General features: G+C 35.2%; 1 protein-coding gene across 1 annotated transcript in view; it reads right to left on the bottom strand.

Moving 5' to 3' along the window:
- Positions 1-21,231, bottom strand: part of Ppef1 (protein phosphatase with EF-hand domain 1) — a 101,637-nt gene that overhangs the window by 10,573 nt on the left and 69,833 nt on the right. Inside the window, exons 10-12 of the mRNA XM_077107501.1 lie at positions 14,305-14,457; positions 10,543-10,728; positions 8,997-9,139 (exon numbers count right to left, since the gene is read on the bottom strand). Of these exons, the coding sequence (XP_076963616.1) occupies positions 8,997-9,139; positions 10,543-10,728; positions 14,305-14,457 (482 nt within the window). The remainder of the gene's footprint in view (positions 1-8,996; positions 9,140-10,542; positions 10,729-14,304; positions 14,458-21,231) is intronic.

Raw genomic sequence — 21,231 nt, 5'->3', positions numbered from 1 at the left:
ATAGCAAAAAGTGTTAATTGGGGATATTTCATAATGATAAAACAGTCAATCAATCAAGATAAAAAAATTTAAACATATATTAACCTAACAGCTGGTCACAAAACTATAAGCAGCAAAAACTAACAAAATTGAAGAAATAGGCAACATTAATAGTTAGGGACTTCAATATTCTATTTTTAATAATGAATAGGACAACTAGGAGAAAAATCAAGAAGGATCTAGGACTTGAACAGTACTCTAAACCAACTAGACCTAACAGATACATATAAAACACTCCACCCCCACAAAATATATATGCTTTTTTTTTTTTTTTTTGGTTTTGAGGATTAAACCTGGTGGTACTTTATGGCTGAGCCACATCCCCAGCCCTTTTTATTTTTGAGACAGGGTCTCCCTAAGTTGTTTAGGGCCTTGATAAATTGCTGGACTGGTCTCAAACTTGTAGGTCTCCTGTGTTGTTGGGATTATAGGCATGCACCACTGCAACCAGCCAGAATATGTGTCCTTTTAAAATACATGTGGAACATTTTTCACAATAGACCCTATGCTAGGTCATAATAGAAGTCTTAATTGTTAATTTAAAAGGATCAAAACTATTAAAAGTATCTATTCTGACCACCAAATAGATAAATTCGAAATTAATGACAAACAAATCCATAAATTTTAGAAAATTAAACAATACAATTTTAAAGAACAAATGCATCAAAAAAGAAATCATGGTCTGGGGATATAGCTCAGCAGTAGAGCACTTGCCTAGCATGTACAAAGCCCTGGGTTCAATCCCCAGTACGAGGGAAAAAAAAAAAAAAAAGACAAAGAAATCATAAGAGAAATTAGAAAATAACTTAACATGAATTAAAATTAAAACACCACAAACCAAAACATATGGGATCTAACAAAAGCAGTGATTAAAGGAAAATTCATAGCTATAAATGCCTATAAATTTATAGCTATAAACACCTACATTAAAATACATATATTATAGCTACTAATACCTATCAGTATTGTATTAGCTAAAATACCTATAGCTATAAAGGCCTGTAAATACCCATACTAAAAAAAGAAGAAAGATCCCACTCAAATTAATAATATAGTCTTCCACCTTAAAACTAGAATAAAGGAATAACCCAACGTAAGCAGAAGGAAGGGAATAATAAATGGGACAGAAATAAATAAAATAGAAAAACAGAGAAAATCAACAAAAAATTATTTTTTTGAAAAAGATCAATAAAATTGAATAGCCAAGAAAAGTGAAGACTCAAATTTCTAAAGTCAAAAATGAAATAGGGAACATCACTACTCACCTTCTAAGGGAAAGATAATTATAAGGGAATACTATGAACAATTGTACACTAACAAAATTAGACAATCTAGATGAAATGAACAAATTGCTAGAAAAATACAAGCTACCAAAAACTAAAAAACAGAAAAAATGAACATGCCTATAACAAGTAAAAAGACTGAAGTAATAAAACAACTCACCAAGAAAGGCCCAGAGCAGATGGCTTCACTGGTGAATTCCACCAAATATTTAAAGCAGAATTAATAACACTCATTAATGACATCTTAAAAAATCAAAGAGGTGGGAATATTGCCCACTTGAGAAACCAACATTATCCTGATATCAAGACCAGACAAAGATCACAAGAAAATTATAGACCAATATCTTCTTATGAATATAGATGCAAAATCCTCAACAAAATACTAGCAAGTTGCAACTATCAACATACAAAATGAATTATACACCAAGAAAGTAGAATTTATTTCAGGAATGCAAGTTTTGCCTTATATCAATGTAATACCCTATATTACTAGGAAAAGGGACAAGAACTATATAATCATCTCAATAGATGCAGAAAAAATATTTGACAAAATCCATCAGTCTTTTTATGCTAAAAATAGCTAACAAACTAGGCATAAAAGGGGACTTACCTGACCTAATAGGTGTCATCTACAAAAAATACATAGCTAACATCATACTTAATGATAGAAAACTGAAATGCATCCCCCTTAAGATCAGGAAAAATACAAAGATACCTACTCTTACCAATTTTATTCAACATTGTACTGGAGGTTCTAGCCAGGACAACCAGGTAAGGAAAAGAAGTAAAAGTATTCAAATTAGAAAAGAAGTGAAACTATCTGTATTAACATAATATGATCCTGTATAGAGAAAATTCCAAAGAATTTGCTAAAAAACAAATTCATCAAGATTATACAATACCAGATCATTACATAAAAAATCAGTTATATGTCTATGTACTAGAAATGAATGATTCAAAAACAAAGAAAACAATTCCAACATAAAAATAAAATACTTAGAAATAATTTAACCAAATAAATCCAAGACTCATACACTGAAAAGTAGAAAACACTGTTGGAGGAAATTAAAGGAGATCTAAACACATAGAATATTCCATGATCATAAGATTGGAAGACTTAATATTATTAGGATGGCAGTGGCTCTCAGATTGATCTGCAGGTGTCAACATATTCCCTACTAAATTCCAGTTGACATTTTTTGCAAGTTGACAAGCTGATTCTAAAATTTACATGGAAAAAATAGCCAAAACAATCTTTAAAAATAAGTACAAAGTTCAACTCACACTTATGATTTAAACCTTACTACAGATTGAGTACCCCTTATCCAAAATGCTTAGAATCAGAAGTGTTTCAGATTTCAGAGACTTTTGGATTTTGGAATATTTTCATTGATTTTACTGGTGCTCAAAAAATTCTGGATTTAAGGTTTTTCAGAATTTTTCAGATTAGTGATGCTCAATCTGTATAAAGCTACAATAATCAGAATAATGTGGTGCTCATATTACACTAGACAGAGATGAGTGAAATACAATTTGAAGTTCAGAAATGAACCTTTACTTTCATGGTCATTTTTTTCTTTGTCCCCCGCTTTTTAGTGCTAGGGAACAAATTCAGGGCCTTGCATACAATAGGTAAGCACTCTACTAATGAGCTACACACTCCCAACTCATATGGTCAATTAACTTTTTGACAAGTGGGCCAAGACAACAAAATGGGGGAAGAAGAGTCTTTGCAACTAATGGTGCTGGGACAAGTGGTCATCTACATATAAAAGTAAAGTTGGACCCCCTACCTCACACCATATATAAAAATTAAATCATAATGGATTAGAGACCTAAATATAAAAGCTAAACCTATAAAATTCTTAGAAGAAAACATAAGAATAAATCCTTATGACTTTGGCTTAGGCAATGACTTTTTAGATACAACACTAAAAAAAAACAATAAGTTGGACTTCATCAAAATGAAAAACTTTTGTGCTGCAAATACCATCAAGAAAGGGAAAAGGCATCCCAGAGAATGGGAGATACTATTTGTAAATCATATATCTCATAAGTGACACGTATGTAATATATACAAAGAATTCTTACAACACAATAATAAAAAGAGTAATGACAATTGAAAATGTTAATAGGAACTGAAATACACATATCTCCAAAGAGGATATACAAATGAATAAGCTCATGAAAAGATAATCAACATTATTAATCATTAGGGAAATGAAAATCGAGACAATCAAGAAATTCTACCTCATACTCTCTAAAATGGCTATAATTGAAAAGACCTATCACAACAAAGGTTGGCAAAGACATGAGGAAATTGGAACCCTCATACATTAATGGTGCTATGGTTAAAGCCTTGGTCCCCAGAGGGGTCCTTAGATCACTGGAGTAGTGCCTTCAAAGGGGATTATGGGACATCAGTCTTCTTTATTTCCTAACTCATGATGTAAGCAGTTTCCTCTGCCATGTGCTTCCACCATGACATGCAGACCTTGCCAGAGGTCCAAAGCAGTGAAGCTGCCCAATTTTAGACTGGAACCTCCAAAGCTGTGAGCTAAATAAACCTTTTCTCTTTATAAGTTAATTGCCTCAGTATTTTATTATAGTAAAGAGAAACTGACAAATATAGATGAGAGAATATAAAATTGTACAGTCCCTTGGGAGAAAAGTTTGAAAGTTCCTCAAAATGTTAAACATAGAGTTAATATATAACCTAGCAATTCTACTCTCAATTATATACCCAACAGAAATAAAAATATATGCATACACATAATCTTGTTCACAAATGTTATAATAGCATCATTCATAATAACCAAAAAGTGGTGACAACCCAAATATCTATCAACTGTTGGATGGATAAATAAAATGTATATCCACAATATGAAACATTCTGACGTAAAAAGAAATGAAGTCCAAAATGTTTGAACTTCAAAAACATTGTGCTGAATGAAAGAAGCCAGTCACAAAATACTACATATTGTATGATTCCATTTATATAAAATATACAGAATAGGCATATTCATAAAGATAGAAAATAGATTAGAGGCTATCTAGAGCTATAATAGGAGGAGGTAATGGGGAAGTGATTGCTAATGGGTATAAGTTTTCTTTCTAGTATGGCAATTACACAATGGCATTGGTTGTGCAACTCTGTAAATATACTAAATATCACTGAGTTGTACACTTCAAATGGGTCAACTTTACAGTATGTACTTATGTCATCTTTTTGACAACAGGCATCCTAATGGTGTGAGGTGATATCTCATTATAGTTTTGATTTGCATTTCCCTGATTATTAGTGATGTTGAGTACCTCTTTGTGTACCTGTTGACCATTTGTATGTTGTTATGGTTTAGATGTGATGTGTCCATCAAAAGCTCATGTGTGAGACAATACAATGTTAGGATTGTGAGAGCCTTAAATCAGTGCATAAATCCACTGATATAGATTAACAGGTCCATAACTATAGGCAGGTAGGGTGTGACTTGAAGAAGTAGGTCACTGGGGGCATGCCTTTTGGGTTTATATTTTGTCCCTGGTGTGTCTCTATTTCTCCTTCTTTGCTATGATGTTCTGCTTCACCTTGGGCCCAGAGCTATGAAGTTAGAAAGAAAAAAAAAACTGACTAGAAAAGAAATTGGTACTGAGAAGTGGGGTCATTGCTTCTGAACCTGATTATGTGGTTCAGAAGCCTTTGAAGCTGGTATGCATGGTTGTGGGGAGGTGTTGAAAAGTTTAGAGATGCAAGCTGGAAAAGCTTTAGAATGTTTTCAGTGGAATTTAATGGACAATTCTGTTGGGAGCTCAGAAGACAAGAATGCTGATAGGACAATGGACAGTAAAAATTGGCCTCATGAGGTTTCAGAGAAGGAAGATTCTATTAGAAATTGAACTAGAGGCCACTCATGTTATGTTATGGCAAAGAAGCTGTCTACATTTTGCTCCTGTCCTGAGACTTTCTGTTAGGCTAAATTTAAAGGTGATGAACTAATTAATTTGGCAGAGAAAACTTTAAGGCAGCATAGCATTTATACAGTGGCATGGGTGTTGCTGGCAGCTTTTAGCCAAGTTTGCTTGATAACCAAGCAGAGCAGAAAGATTTGAAAAACTTGCAGTTCGACCATAAAAGTGTGAGTAAAACTGGGGTTAAGGAAGGTGTGGTTGTGAAGGAGATTACAGCCAGGAAAGAGATACTGCTAAGTACTTTACCCAGAAACAATTGGAAAAATAGCATGAGGGCATCTCAGGAACTGGCAAGACCTTACCCATCTCAGAGTTAAGGGTGTAAAAGTTAAAATTCCTCCAAGAAGAGACCATGGGAGCACCCTGCTCACACGGGGGGCCTAGAAAGTTGTTTCACAGTCTCAGCCACCCAGGCATTCAGAGGCTGCTGCAGCCATCATCCCAGAATGCTTGACTACTGCTTGAGATGATGGCAGACCCTGGCATCAACATCAACCATAGTGTTGGTCCTACAGGAATGCAGGATGCTGTAGTTAGGTGGTCATGAAGGCTTCCGCTAAGATTTCAAAGAAATGCCTGGGAGACTAGGCAAAGTGTAGCAGGGTCAGAGTTCCCACAAGCTGTCCCTGAGAGGGCAATGTGTGAAGATGTGAGAGGAAGCCAAAGCTGCAGTGGAGACCCCCAAGACTGGGAGATGCCGGTAACATGGAACATCTGCCAAGGAAAGCTGCAAGAATCAATAAGAAACAAGCCATGTGGACTGCCACCAGCAAAACCATAGGGGCAGAGCTACACAATTCCTTTGAAGAGAATATCACAATGCCATATGCTCCAGATGATGGATATAGAGCTATAGGATGCATTTCCAGCTGGATTTTGGTCTTGCCTTGGTCCTATCCCTTCTTTCTATGCTGCTATTTCTCCTTTGTGGAATGGAAATGTTTACTCTATGCCATTATATATAAGTTTATGTAACTTGTTTTTGATCTTTACTCTCACAGCTAAGAGGTTTTCTTTTTAAATTTTTTAGTTTTTCCTAATTGATTATACATGACAGTAGAATACATTTTGACACATCATACATAATGGAGTATAACTTCTCATTCTTCTGGTTGTACATGATGTAGAGTTGCACAGGTCGTGTAATTATATATGCATATAGGGTAATAATATCTGATTCATTCTATTATCATTCTTACCCCCATACACCCTCCCCTCCCTTCACTCCCCTCTGTCTAATCCAAGGTACCTCTATTCTCTGCCTCCCCCCTTATTCTTAATTAGCAAACACATATCAGAGAAAACACTTGGTACTTTGCGATTGGCTTATTTCACTTAGCATAATATTCTCCAGTTCCATCCATATACTGGCAAACGTCATAATTTCATTCTTCTTTAAGGATGAATAATATTCTATTGTGTATATATACCACAATTTCTTTATCCATCTGTTGATGGGCACCTAGGTTGGTTCCATAGTTTAGCTATTGTGAATTGAGCTGCTATAAAACAGGTAAGAGTTTGTCTTGAGTCTCAAACAAGATTTTTTAAAATATATTTTTAGATGACAACAGACCTTTATTTATTTGTATGTGGTGCTGAGAATTGAACCCAGAGCCTAAAACATGCTAGGTAAGTGCTCTACCACTGAGCCACAACCCTCAAACAAGAGTTTTGACTTGGACTTTTGAGCAATGCTAAATATATGGGGACTCTTGGAAATGGGCTAAATGTTATTTTGAATTATAAGATGGGCATGAACTTTCAGGGGCAGAATGTTATGGTTTAGATATGAGGTGCCTCCCAAAATCTCATGTATGAGACAATGCAAGAAAATTCAGAGATGAAATGATTGGATTATGAGAACCTTAACTTAATCAGTGCATTAATCCACTGCTATAGATTAACTGGGAGATAGCTATAGACAGGGAGTGGCTGAAAGAAAGTCACTGGGGGCATGCCTTTTGGGTTTATATTTTGTCCCTGGTGAGTAGGACTCTGTCTGCATGCATCCTGGTTGCCATTCCAAGCTGCTTTCCTCCACCATGCCCTTCTGCTACAATGTTCTGCCTCAGCTTGGGCCCAGAGCTATGAAGTCAGCCATCTGAGACCTCTAACCCTGTGAACCAAAATAAACTTTTCTTCCTCTAATTGTCTGACACATAGTACATGCTCACAAGTTATTCTTTTCAGATCTTTTGGTCACAGCAACAAAAAAGATGACTAAATCCTATGTCTTCTCTGGAAAAGTATATATTCAGGTCATTTTCCCATTTTTTAAATTGGATTTTTGGGGTGGGGGGTTTTGCTTAATGTAGTTCCTTACATAGAGGAATGTTTGATATCATATTTTTTCTAAATTTAAGATCCTATAACCAATATGGGCATCTATCAATTGAAGACTTATTCTCTCTATTAATTGTTATGGTACCACATACTACAGAACATTATGCATCTACTGAAATGAATGAATCAGATTTATATATGCTAACTTGGAGTGATGTTCATGATGAAAAATTTTTAAAATGTTTTTAGTTGTGGATGGACATAATACCTTTATGTATTTTTTATGTGGTGCTGAGGATTGAACCCAGTGCTTCACATGGGCAAGGCAAAAATGGTTTACCACTGAGCTACAACCCCAGTCCATCATGATGAAATCTTTAAGGGCAGAAATTCAGTTGTAAAATAGAGGGTTTATGTGATTCTACCTTTATACACACACACACACACACACATATATATATATATATATCCATATATATAAAAGTATATATGTTGTTTACTGTCTTTCTCCTCATACTGGCATAAGAATTTGAAGGAATTTTTGCCTATTTCATTCATTGCTATATCTAACCTGTACCTAAAACAGTGTCTGACACATAGTACATGCTCACAAGTTATTTTATTCAGTGAATTAATAAGTGCTTATCTCTTTTTGTATGAGCAAGGAGAAGAAGGTGAAAGAGGTCATTCATGGCTGTTAGTTTTAATTACTTCTGGGGAAAAGGATTATTGAAAAGTAAAGGAGAGGGGTTGGGGTTGTGGCTCAGTGGTAGCACGCTTGCCTAGCATGCGTGAGGCACTGGGTTCGATTCTCAGCACCACATACAAATAAGTGAACACAAAAGTTCATCAACAACTAAAAAAATATTTAAAAAAAGAAAAGTAAAAGGAGAGTGAAGATAATTAACATTTTCTTTATCTTCCTTTTTAAATCTGTTAACAATAAACATATTAGTTTCCTAATGTAAAAAATCTAAAAAGATAGTGTTACAGGGAGAAAAGGAAGATAAACTATGAATGCCATTGTCATCACATGAAGAAATACTCAACATTTTAGTTATATACACTTCTGGGTAGAGAAGAGAAGAAGGGGAAAGACAAACAGGGCTGTTTGAGGAACATAGAAGGCTACAGGTTAGGGAACACTGAGTGGGTGTGAAGACTTTCTTTTCTTTATATTTAGTTATATTTGTGGGTATTGGCTGCTTTAACTGTATTAAAAGATGTATGAATTGGAAATTGCTCCTTTGGTATCAAATATGGGTGTATTCATCATTTGGTGACTAGAACTAATTCGTTTTGTTTAAACCAATGAGTAACTGTTTAAGTGACTGCCTTCACCTCTGTGGCTGCTCTTAATCACTTATAACTGGTCTAATGGATCACCAATACCAGTGTTTGGTATTTTCTGAATATATTCACCTTTGGTGAAGAGGGCTCATGCATGTTGAACTAGTTACTCGGTACTGGAAAAATCGTAGGTTCATACCATAACTCAGTCTGATGTAAGCTCCTCGATTGCTGCCTTCTTCATAATAATTAGAAGCAGAAAATATGGTAATAACCTAATTAGTAAAAAAGAGAATCAGGTTCATAAAATTAGTTCTCAAAAGTTTACTCAATAAAGTCAGAAATAGCTTAATTATTAAAAAGCAAAAATTAAACACAGTTCATAATTTCTGCAAATTATCCAAGTCTGACATGATTTCTTAAAGAGTCCACTGGAGGAAAACAAAGGTTTTCACTCGGTGTCTCCAGGAGTACTACCTCCTAGACACTCATTCAATATCTCCAGTGCATGACCCTGCATTCCTATGTATAATTTTAGTGCCAGATCTTAGAATCCTCTTCAGTGTTTGGTTTTGCAAATTCTAATGTTCCAAGGGGATAAATCCCTTATTTTCTTATCTTGTTACATCTGAGCATTCAAAATAAAACTTGTCTAGTAGCTCAGTCTTTTTCTTTTGCTTGGAGCTGAGTAACTTCATTCATTGAATAAGGCAACTTAGAGGGTTCAAGGCTCCACAAAGCCAGTGCTTTAAGGGCAGAGAAACAGTGCCAAGACTATGAAACCATGCACTGTCTTGGGAAGGAACAAGCCTTAGGAGTATGGTGAAATATGGAAAGAAATACTTGTCAGTGACAGAAAACCTGGCTTAGGCCCAATTCTATCATGATAAGCACGTCATTTCAGATAAACCACTGCTATTTTCTATCCATTTTCTCATTATAAAGAAGTCCTAAAAATACTCACTTTGCTTATCTTACAATATTAGTATGAGCCTAAAATAAATTAATAGTTAAGAAAAAGCAAAGGAAGAAATGCCACACAATTTGGTATTGATTGTTATTTAATGCTCTTCACTATAGAAAAAGAGGCTAACCAGGTCAATGGAGGAGGACGGGAATCATCTCCTCAGTCCTCACCTCTTCTAACCTTATTAACATCACTGAAGGAGCAGAATACTATATTCCATTCTCATGGCTACAGCAAAACTAACCATGGAGAGATACTAGCAGGAGACTGCCTATTCAGCCAGTTGAAGGAAAGTGTGTTTTGTACTCTGCACAAGGAATGTGCAAAAAGTGGAAGAGAACAAAGTGGATTCACTGCTGCCTTCCATGTACTCTGTGAGGAAAAGTACATTCTTAACCGTACAGGAGAGGTGTATTACAATAAGTAAAGAATGAAGCCTCTGTGTGTGTACTTAGTGCCATGTGTCAGAATTTCATTAATCTGTTTCTGGGATTAATAAAGATCAGCAAATAAGTCAAATATCTCTTAGGGTATGGGAGAGTGAGGGCCTTTCAAACAACCTATATATGAATCCGCCAGTGTCTGCTTTTTGTTTGCTACTAGGAAAGATATCTTCTTATGGGCTCCTAGGTCAGACACACTCTGTGATGAGAAGACTCTATTCTTGGGGGAAGTATGTCTGTGAGGATGTCACCAACAATGTTAGCTTACCTTCCCATCATGGCAGATTTCATACCCATCATGTTTACATTCATGAGACCTAATGAGCATCTTCAACTGGTATTTATTGAGAATCTTAGAGGTAACATCTGGTCCAAAATAGCAGCCTCCTCCTCGACTTGTGTTTGGATAACAGCCTTTTCTTCCTCTGGGGTCACTCCACAGAATGTCAACGACCTTGGAAGAACAAACCAAATTAGGCTGCTCCCTATAAGTGAGAGTCTGTCTTTCTAGATTCCAACTTATTTACCAGATATACTAACCCAAAGTATACCAAAGGCTCTTTTCCATTCCTCCTTTAAAATTGCTTCATACTCATCTACTCCATGCATCCTTTCCAGAATAATTTTTCTTAAGTACTGGGGATTAAACCCACGGGCACTCTACCACTGAGTTCTGTCCCCAGGCCTTTTTATTTTGAGATAGGGTCTAAGTTGCTGAATCTGGCCTTGAACTTGCAATCCTCCTGCCTCAGCCTCTAAATTGCTGCGATTACAGGCATGCAGTAAAGTTGCTGGGATTACAGGAGTGGGTCAACACATTTGTCCATTCTTTTCTTTTAAAATAGTTTCATTGTCATGTTCATAGAAGAAAGTAGTTCCCCATAAGGAACACATTAGGCATTCTTAATATATTCAAAGAAATTAGGTAGCTCACCCAGCTGGGACTTGGGCCTGGAGCTTTTGTCCTGTTGAATAGCCTGAGGAAGCGCTTGCTCTTTCCCACCACAAATAGAGAAAGCTGTTCATTCAAGAACATTCTTAAAGAATCTTCTTCCCCTTTTACCAACTTGATATGGACATTCTCAGTTTCAGCAATACATTTGCTCAATGACTTATTTCTACCAGGTATTCTCCTAAATCCATAGAGTTTTATTAGCATAACATTTCTTTTGGGGTAAGTGTGTGGAAGAGGCAAGGTCATGTCACATGATACCCAGGACAGAATACCCAAGTTTCTAAGAATATTTTTCATGAAAAATTGGAAGCTCTTTCTTTACAGCTCCAATGTACAAGTGTAACATGTCTTTATTTAAACTTCTCCTATAAGAACTTCAAGAGCAGTAAGAAAAACTACCTTTGTCACTAAAGATAGCAACAAACCTAGGAAAACTCTCTGGGTCCCACATTTAAAATCTTTTAAATCTGGCATTTGGGCCAGTTGATCAGTAAAGTACCTCAAAGTTCTAACATCCTATAATTCTGAAAGTCTATATTTTCCACATTTCTTTTTTTCTTTTGGTTTTGGTTTTTGATGCTGGTGCTGGTAACTGAACCTAGGACCTCAAGTGCTGGGCATCCTGGGCAAGTGTTTTACTGCTGAGTATACCTTTAGCCCTTCCACCTCCACATGTTTCTTTTGAGGGCATGAAAAAGCATGCGTTTTAAGTTGTGCAGTTATTCTAGTAGGACCAAATCAGGTCTTAAGAACCCAAAATGGTTGCTCTACTAAATCTGACTGTGTACCCATTACAGGTTTAGTATTGAAGGGAAACTAGAAATAAAGGAGGGAAAGGGCAGAGAGGTGGAAAGAACAGAACTGGCAGGACAACCACCCTGGAATGGTCAGCATTTGGTCAAAACTAGAGAAATCCTGCACAAGGCACAGATCAAACACTTGCAGTTTTTTGAAGACTGATTGAGTTCAAAATAAAAACCACTCCAAAAAAGAATCAACCCAGCAGTTTCCTTACTCCTCACTGAATTCTAACATGGGCACAACCAGTACAAATAAATACAATGCAACACCTTTACTATGCTGCTGTTTATGACAAAAATAGCATTTGCATTTTAAACTGAGTCATATCTGGCTTTTACACCAACTAATTCATCTTTGATCTGCAGTATAATGAAGGCTCAAACACAAAACACAAGGGGTTATATTTTATTAGGAAGGGATTAAGTTTTCAATTCCTACAAGGATATGAATCATTTATAGAAAAATTATCCCTGGAAAAACCTCTTAAATTATCCTGAAAGTACATTATACATGGTTTTATCTATATAATCCTATATAATAATTATGTTTATGTATATACATATAAAATAGTATGTAAAAAAGACTATTTACAAAAATAAATTTTTACAGTATTTTTCTTTTTTTTGCGCTCTTTGCCATATATGACAGTTGAAATCTACATAAATTAAACCTACATATGATGGAACTCTGTTGAACTAGAATAAGCACTGGTCAAGAAGTCATCTCTTCAAGTAATTATCTATGTCCTCTTGGGCAAATCACTTCACCTATTTTGGTCTCAGTTGTTATTAATGAAATGAGAAAGATATATCTAAAACTTATTTTCTTTGATTCAAGATCATAAGGGATAACAATTTTTAAGAAATGAGCATCTCTATCAGAATCCATTCCATGAAATCTCCATTTTGTGTATGGGGATAAGGGGTACTGGGGACTATACATTTCTTATCTGTTTAGAAATTATTCATTTGACTAGGTTTTCTTAGACTATAGTTGTAACATAGGTTTAATTCTGGAGCTCACAAACAAAAATGCTATTAAGGGCTCTTTTTAAGTGAAATAAATTCTTCCATAGAAACCATCTCTTTTTTTCTTAACAACAACCTATCCTCTGAGATGCAGGAGTCTTAGGATGGTAATTGCATGAGAAATTAAGTATTTGCAACATTGTTTACTAATAATTTTCAAACCAAAAAGTGGGAAACTTTCACTGACATATGGATTTTAATGATCAGAATGACAAACATCTATTTGTGTCTCAGTCTTTTAAATCTCCTCAATCTAAAATAAATCAAAAACACATGAGATTCCACCGTACTCCCTCTAGGATGGCTACAATCAAAAGGGTGTAGTTCAGTGGTAATGCATGTGCTTGACAAGTGCAAGGCCCTAGGTTTAATCTCCAGCATCAAAAGAGTGGGGGGTGCAGACAGGCAATAGTAAGTGCTGGTGAGAATGGAGGAGAAATTAGAACTTCATTGCTGATGAGAATGTAAAATGGTATAGCCACTTGGGCTAACAGTTTGGAACTTTTTCAAAATATTTAACTTTAGAGTTACCTTATCATTCAGCAATTCATATTGAGTATGTACTGCATATATATACTCAAGAGAAACGAAAAGATATGTGCATATAAAAACTTGCATGTTGTATGCGAATGTTCTTAAAGGCATTATTCATAACAGTAAAAAAATGGAAACCAACCCAAATGTCCATGAGCCAATAAATGAATAAATACAATATGATCTACCCATATAGAACATCATTCAGCAATTAAAAAAAATAAAGTACTGACATATGCTACAACATGGATGAACCTAAAGAACATTGTGCTGAGTAAAAGATGCCAGACATGAAAGATCACATATTGTATGTTCCCATTACAATAAAATGTTCAGAATTAGCATATCTATAAAGACAGAAAGCAGGTTAATGGTTGCCTAGGGTTGGGGGGGGGGGCAGGAAAAGGGGAGAATGGAGAGTGACTGCTAATAGGTATGGGGTTTCTTTCTTCACTGAAAAAAATGTTCTCAAATTAGACTGTAGTGATAGTTGTAAGTTTACTAAAAACTACTGAATTATATACTCTAAATGGGTAAGTTATATGATATATGAGTTATATTTCAATAAAAGTATCAAAATGCAGTGATGAATTCTGAGAGAATCATATGATTTGCTTATAAAGGTAAGTTACTTTTATCTATATATTGTAAGGTGCAACATCATCTATGCTGGTGTCTTCATTGCCACTCTGGGAACACTTTAATTACCTACCTGTTCCCATTCATGCTTTGATAACTGTTGAGAAGGGAAACCATTTGATTTGACTTTTCCTGATGAAGTAACAGTAATGTCCCCTTTACTTTTCTTAGAGTCGGTAGCATGGCCTCTATTTATTGACACTGGTGGCATCAGCACAGATCTCATCTATAAAACAAATTCATGTTTTAGTGAAATACTCTGCTTATTGTGCTGCATGCAGACACTTCAGTAAGAGTTAGGATTCTGTCTATATTGTTGTGCCTCAACCCAATGAAAAACACACAGAAACCTTTTCTGACTCTCCTACCTCCTATGACTCATTGATCCACTGCTGTCTGTAAAGTGGGCCTGTTAAATTCTGTTTGCACATTTTTCAACTAAAGACACTGCGCTACAGGGAAAGACTCACATTAAAGTTTCTAAAGGATACCAGAGGCACATATACGTATGCAGGTGCTAAACAGCTTCTAAGGCACCATCACAGGAAATGAAAGATGTTAAGTGCAGGGAAAACTAGTCTCCCTCTGAGCCTTCATCTGGAGCTTGGAGGAGTTCAGAAAAATCTATTAAAAGGACAGCTGCTTTTCATTTTGTTGTATTTTGCAGGAGAAACAAAAAAAAAAGTACATCTGTATCAGAAAAGTTCTAAATGGGACATGGATTAAAAACTTTGGAAGCCCTTAACGTAAATGTACTGTAGTTCTCAGTCTGACCTGTCAGCAATTGATTATGTTGGAAAATAAAATGTCTTTCTGATAGCATTTCAACTATTCTAATCCCTCTGCATTCCCTTATACAACCTGAAATAATAATTTTATTCTTGTGTCTTTGTAGTACCATACCTTAACACAAAGCAATTTCAATCAATACTTCTGCTACACTGGTGACCACAGCTCACAATTCTCTGGAGTAGGTTCCTAGTTTCTACTAAAAACTATGGTATGTATGAAATCTTTTCAAAAATAAAATTGAAGCTGGATATGATAGCACAGGCCTATTAATTCTCAGGAGGAGAGACAAGAAGGATTCCAAGTTTAAGGCCAGCCTCAGCAACTTAGCAAGATCCTGCCTCAAAAGAAAAGGATCTTATTCTAAAGCCTTGTCTCACTGAGCTTGTTGGAAATTTCTATCTCAGCTATTATTAGCCAGTTCAGAGCCTACCTTTTCTGTCTTTCCCAGGCAAATGTCCTCAGGTCTTAGGCAGACCAAAATATTCTAGGAAAGCCCTCTGAATCTAGATCAACACAATTCACTTCTGATAAACTCATAGGGCAAGGCCACATGGTTCCTTAAGTCTGTGCTGCTCTGCAGTTTTCAAGACCACTTAGGATTTTGAGATAACGTTGCCTAGCTTCTCTAAGGCATCACACCACCATTTTTTCTTGGGAGTCCTACTAGCCATTGTTTATATTTCTTCTTTTGAAATACTCACTGCTGGGGAGTTCAAGAATACCAGAGATTTAGTCTTATAGAGTTTTTCTTTTCTATCCCTCTACATTGACCTCCAACCTGCTCAACATCCAAAATCCTTTCAATTAATTTAGAAGAGAAGTTGTCATTAGGTTTCCTCAACACTACCCCCCCTTATTAAATTACACCACCATCACAGGTACAAACCAGGAAGTGTGATAATCTGACAATTGAAGGGTCCTATGGAATAAGAACATGGGGATTATAAAACTGAACTTGGAAATCTACCTTTGTATCTTATCTGATAGAGCTTCAGAAGCTCAAGACTACTACTTTCATCACAGTTTAATTATATTTATTTAATATAAATTTATACTGTTAGTTCTTACACTAGTAGGGATATAAGACATAAGCAATATACATATATATTTATATAGAAGTCAAATTTTTAAATAAAACCAGTCTTATGAGCCAGTGGAACAGTAATCCCTGAAGGGGATGAAATTTGAAGCATCCTGGGAAAATTGCTAGCCCAAAAATGTCCCTTAGGGTCTGTCCTAATCACTGAAATTCATACTTCAGATCCAAATATCAGGAAAAAAACAAAAGGGAGAATCGGAGAGCTATATGTTTAGTATTACTATACGTTATTTTCTTCATCTAGGTTAATAATTTAATCTTCACAATAATCTAAAGTGATATTTCTAACTTATTGGTGTAGGAACTGAGACTTAGAAAACTTCAGTGCCTCATCCAATCACCATCCAGGAAATGGCAGAAGCAGGATATAAATCTGACTATGTCTGTCTGATATCAGAATTTCTAGTCTTTACTACATCAGGGTGGCTCTCAACTTAGGGTCTCCACAGAGCTAGGGTAGACATTCCAGAGACTTGTTTGCAGTACCTCAAAAAGCCTTACATGAGGCTGGCTGCTCAGGCTAACCTCAGGAAAGTAAATTTTCATTCTGAGCCATTGGTAGTGGCTGCCATGGTTGATTAGTGCAGTAGTCACAGGGTGGGTGGTGGAGAGTATAGCATTCATGCCATGTGCTTGCCAATATTTGACAGACAAAAACACCATGTTCCTTTGTTCTTGGCAAGAATCATATCTACTGTGTTTTTTTTATGTTTAGCCTTTATTTTAAACAAAGATGAATCCTAATCTATAGAAAAGAAAAATCACTCTGGTTCACACTTTTAAACACATCTTATGAAAATTGTAAAATCACTTTATTCTTTTTAGTTGTACGTGACAGTAGAATCTATGTTTTGACATATTTATATAAGCATGGAATATATATTATTCTAATTAGGATCCCAGTCTTGTGGATATACACTATGTTGCGATTCACTATGGTGTATTCATATATGTACATAGGAAAGTTATGTCAGATTCATTCCACTGTCTTTCCTGTTCTTCCTCCCCTCCCTTCCCTTTATTCCCCTTTGTATAATCCACTGAACTTCTATTCTTCCTCTCCCCTCTTATTGTGGATTAGCATCCACATATCAGAGAGAACATTCATTCTCTTGTTTTGGGGGAATTAGCTTATTTCACTTAGCAGATAGTCTCCAGATCCACTTATTTACTGGCAAATACCACAAAGTCATTCTTTATGGCTGAGTAATATTCCATTGTGAATAATACCACAATTTCTTTATCTATTCATCTGTTGATGGGCATCTAGATTGGTTCCACAGCTTAGCTATTGTACATTGTGCTGCTATAATATAAACATTGATGTGGCTGTACACTGTACTACGCTGATTTTTAACTCCTTTGGATATATACCATGAAGTGGAATAACTGGGTCAAATGGTGGTTCTATTCCTAGTTTTTTGAGGAATCACCATACTGCTTTCCAGAGTGATTGCACTAATTTTCAGCCCCACCAACAATATATGAATATACCCTTTTCCCCACATCCTCACCAACATTTACTGTTACTTGTATTCTTGATAATTGCCATTCTGACTGGACTGAGATGGAATCTCAATGTAGTTTTAATTTGCATTCCTTTAGTTACTAGAGATGTTGAACATTTTTTCATATATTTATTGACCATTTGTATTTCTTCTTTTGAAAAGCATCTGTTTAGTTCCTTTGCCCACTTATTGATTGGATTATTTATTTTTGGTATTAAGCTTTTTGAGTTCTTTGTATATACTGGAAATTAACACCTTATCTGAGGTGTGGATGGCAAAGCTTTTCTCCCATTCTTTAGGTTATCTCTTCATGCTCTTGATTGTTTCCTTTGCTGTAAAGAAGCTTTTTAGTTTGATATCATTCCATTTGTTGATTTTTTTATATTACTTCTTGTGCTTTAGGAATCTTGTTGGGGAAGTCATTTCCTAAGCTAACAGATTGAAGTGTTGGGCCTACATTTTCTTCTAGTAGGTGCAGGGTTTCCAGTCTAGTACCTAAGTCTTTGGTCCACTTTAAGCTTTGTGCAAGGTAGAGATAGGAGAGGTTAAATTTCATTCTACTACATATGGATTAATTTTATATCCTGCTATTTTGCTGATATCCCAGCACCATTTGTTGAAGAGGCTATCTTTTTTCCTAAGTACATTTTTGGCACCTTTGTCGAGTATAAGAGAATTGTATTTATATGGGTTTGCCTCTATGTCTTCTATTCTGTACCATTGGTCTACATGTGTTTTGGTGTCAGTATCATGATGTTTTTGTTATTATAGCTCTGTAGTATAATTTAAGGTCAGGTGATGTAATGCCTCCTGCTTCGCTTTTCTTGCTAAGGATTGCTTTGGCTATTCTGGGCCTCTTAGTTTTCCAAATGAATTTCATGACTGCTTTTCCTATATCTATAAAGCATGAAATTGCAATTTTAATAGGAATTGCATTAAATTTGTATAGCACTTTTGATAGTTTGGCCATTTTGATAATATTAATTCTGCCTATCCAAGATTATGGGAGATCTTTCCATTGTCTAAGATCTTCTTCAATTTCTTTTGTTAGTGTTCTGTAGTTTTCCATTGTAAAGGTCTTTCACCTCTTTTGTTAATTGATTCTCAAGTTTGTTTGTTTTGTTTTAGGCTACTGTGAATAGAACAGTTTTCCTAATTTCTCTTTCAGCTAATTCATCACTGGTGTATAGGAACACAATTAATATGAGTGTTAATTTTATATCCTGCTACTATACTGAATTAATTTATGAGCTCTAGAAGTGTTCTAAGTCCTCTAAATATAGGATAATGTTGTCAGCAAATAGAGATAGTTAGAGCTCTTCTTTTGCTATTCATATCCCTTTAATTTCTTTCTTTTGCCTAATTGTTTTAGTTAGAGTTTCAGGAACTATGTTGAATACAAGTGCCTTGTTCCAGTTTTTAGAGAGAATGCTTTCAGTTTTTCTCCATTTAGAATGATGTTGGCCATGGGTTTGTCATATATAGTTTTTACAATGTTGAGATATGTTCCTACTTGCCCTAGATTTTCTCATGATTTAAACATGAATGGATGCTGTATTTTGTCGAATGCTTTTTCTGTATCTATTGAGATCATCATGTGATCCTTGTCTTTAAATCTATTTATGTGGTGCATTATATTTATTAATTTCCATATGAACCAACCTTGCATCCCTGGGATGAAACACTCTTGATCATGGTGCAATATTTTAATATGTTTTTTATGCAATTTGCTAGTATTAAGAATTTTTGTTATCTATGTTCATCAGGGATATTGGTCTGAAGCTTTCTTTCCTTGATGTGTCTTTAACTAGTTTTGGTATCAGGTGATACAAGCTTCATAGAATGAATTTGGAAGGGTTTCCTCCTTTTCTATTTCATGGAATAATTTGAGGAGAATTGGTGTTAGTTCTTCTTTAAAGGTCTTATAGAACTCAGCTGAGAATCCACCCAGTCCTGGGCTTTTCTTGGTTGGAAGGCTTTTGATAGCATTCTCAATTTTATTACTTGAAACTGATCTGTTTAAACTTTCTATAGCCTCCTGGTTCAATTTGGGTAGGTTATAAGTCTCTAGAAATTTGTTGACGTCTTCAAGATTTTCTAATTTATTGAAGAATAGATTTTCAAAATAGTTATTATTAATTAGTCTCTGTATTTCAATAGTGTCTGTGGTGATATTTCCTTTTTTGTCACAAATTTTAATAATTTGAGTTCTTTCCCTCTTTATTTTGGTTAGCTTGGCTAAAGGTTTATAGATTTTGTTTATTTTTTCAAAGAACCAACTTTTTGTTTCATTGATTTTTTAATTTTTAAAATTTCAACTTCATTGATTTCAGTTCTCCACTAAGTTTATACTGACTCTCTCATCTTGATCAAAGCATCTTATTGACTTGACTATTCATTGATATTGTAAGAAAGAGGACCTTAAACTTAGGATGACCTTACAATTTATTGCAACTGGGATACTATTTTAGAGTAGAAGGAGGCACTATTAACAATTAAACCAGGACAAAAGTATAATCCAGTTAGTATGGAAGTCTCTCAGTGAAATGGGCAAAGAGGTATATAAAATCACCATAGATGTTGGTTTATACCCAAAAGACTTAAATTAATGTTTACAGTGATGCAGCCACATCAATGTTTATAGTAGCTCCATTCACAATAGCTAAACTATGGAACAAACTTAGGTGTCCTTCAATAAATGAATGGATGAAGAAAATACGGTCACAATGGAGTATTACTCAGCCTTAAGGAAGAATGACAAGATAGTAGTTGCTGGTAAAAGTATGGAGCTGGAAAATATCATGATAATCAAAATAAGCCAATCCCCAAAAAACCAAAAGCTAAATGTTTTCTCTGATATGCAGATGCTAACTCACAATAGGGGGAGTGAGAGCTGGGGAAGAATAGAGTAACTTTAGATTAGGTAGAGGGAAGTGAAGGGAGGGGAAGGGGTTTAGGGGTAAGAAGGATAGTAGAATGAATCAGACATTATTACCCTATATACATATATATAACTATACGATCAGTGTGATTCTATATCATGTACAACAAGAAGAATGAGAAATTATACTTCATTTTATATGATGTAGCAAAGTGCATTCTACTGTTATGTGTAACCAATTAAAACAAATTTTAAAAATTAAAAATCACCATAGACTCACAAAAGATATTATAAAAATGTTTCTATCCAGTTTTGTCTTAGGTTTGCCCTGCTTTAGTCTTAAATCTCTTAAGAGATATTTAGTGAAAATTAAGTACTTACTATATCTCAGGTGCTGAGGTATTATCAGTGAACTGGAGAAGTGGGGAGATATATTGAAGAATAGTACCATGAATCCTTATTAATTATGGTGAGTGTTACAAAGGATATATATAAGAGGTTTGAGAGTATATAAAGGGCATCTGACCTAGTTTAGGTATATTAAGCTTAAATTAAAAGTATGAAAAGATGATAACACTAATATTATCATTCACATGTATATAAAAGTATAGAGGCTCCAAAACCTCAAGGTGCAATGGGATCACATTTCTGTCTCTATCAGATTCAATTCCAGTTCTAGATCCCCCTGTGTAGATTGGTTGAAAGTTGACTATAATTCCT

This window comes from Callospermophilus lateralis, chromosome X (genome assembly GCF_048772815.1).
Source record: "Callospermophilus lateralis isolate mCalLat2 chromosome X, mCalLat2.hap1, whole genome shotgun sequence".
NCBI classification, from domain to species: Eukaryota; Metazoa; Chordata; class Mammalia; order Rodentia; family Sciuridae; genus Callospermophilus; species Callospermophilus lateralis.
The sequence above is the reverse complement of the archived record's forward strand: the minus strand, read 5'-3'. Positions and strand labels throughout refer to the sequence as shown.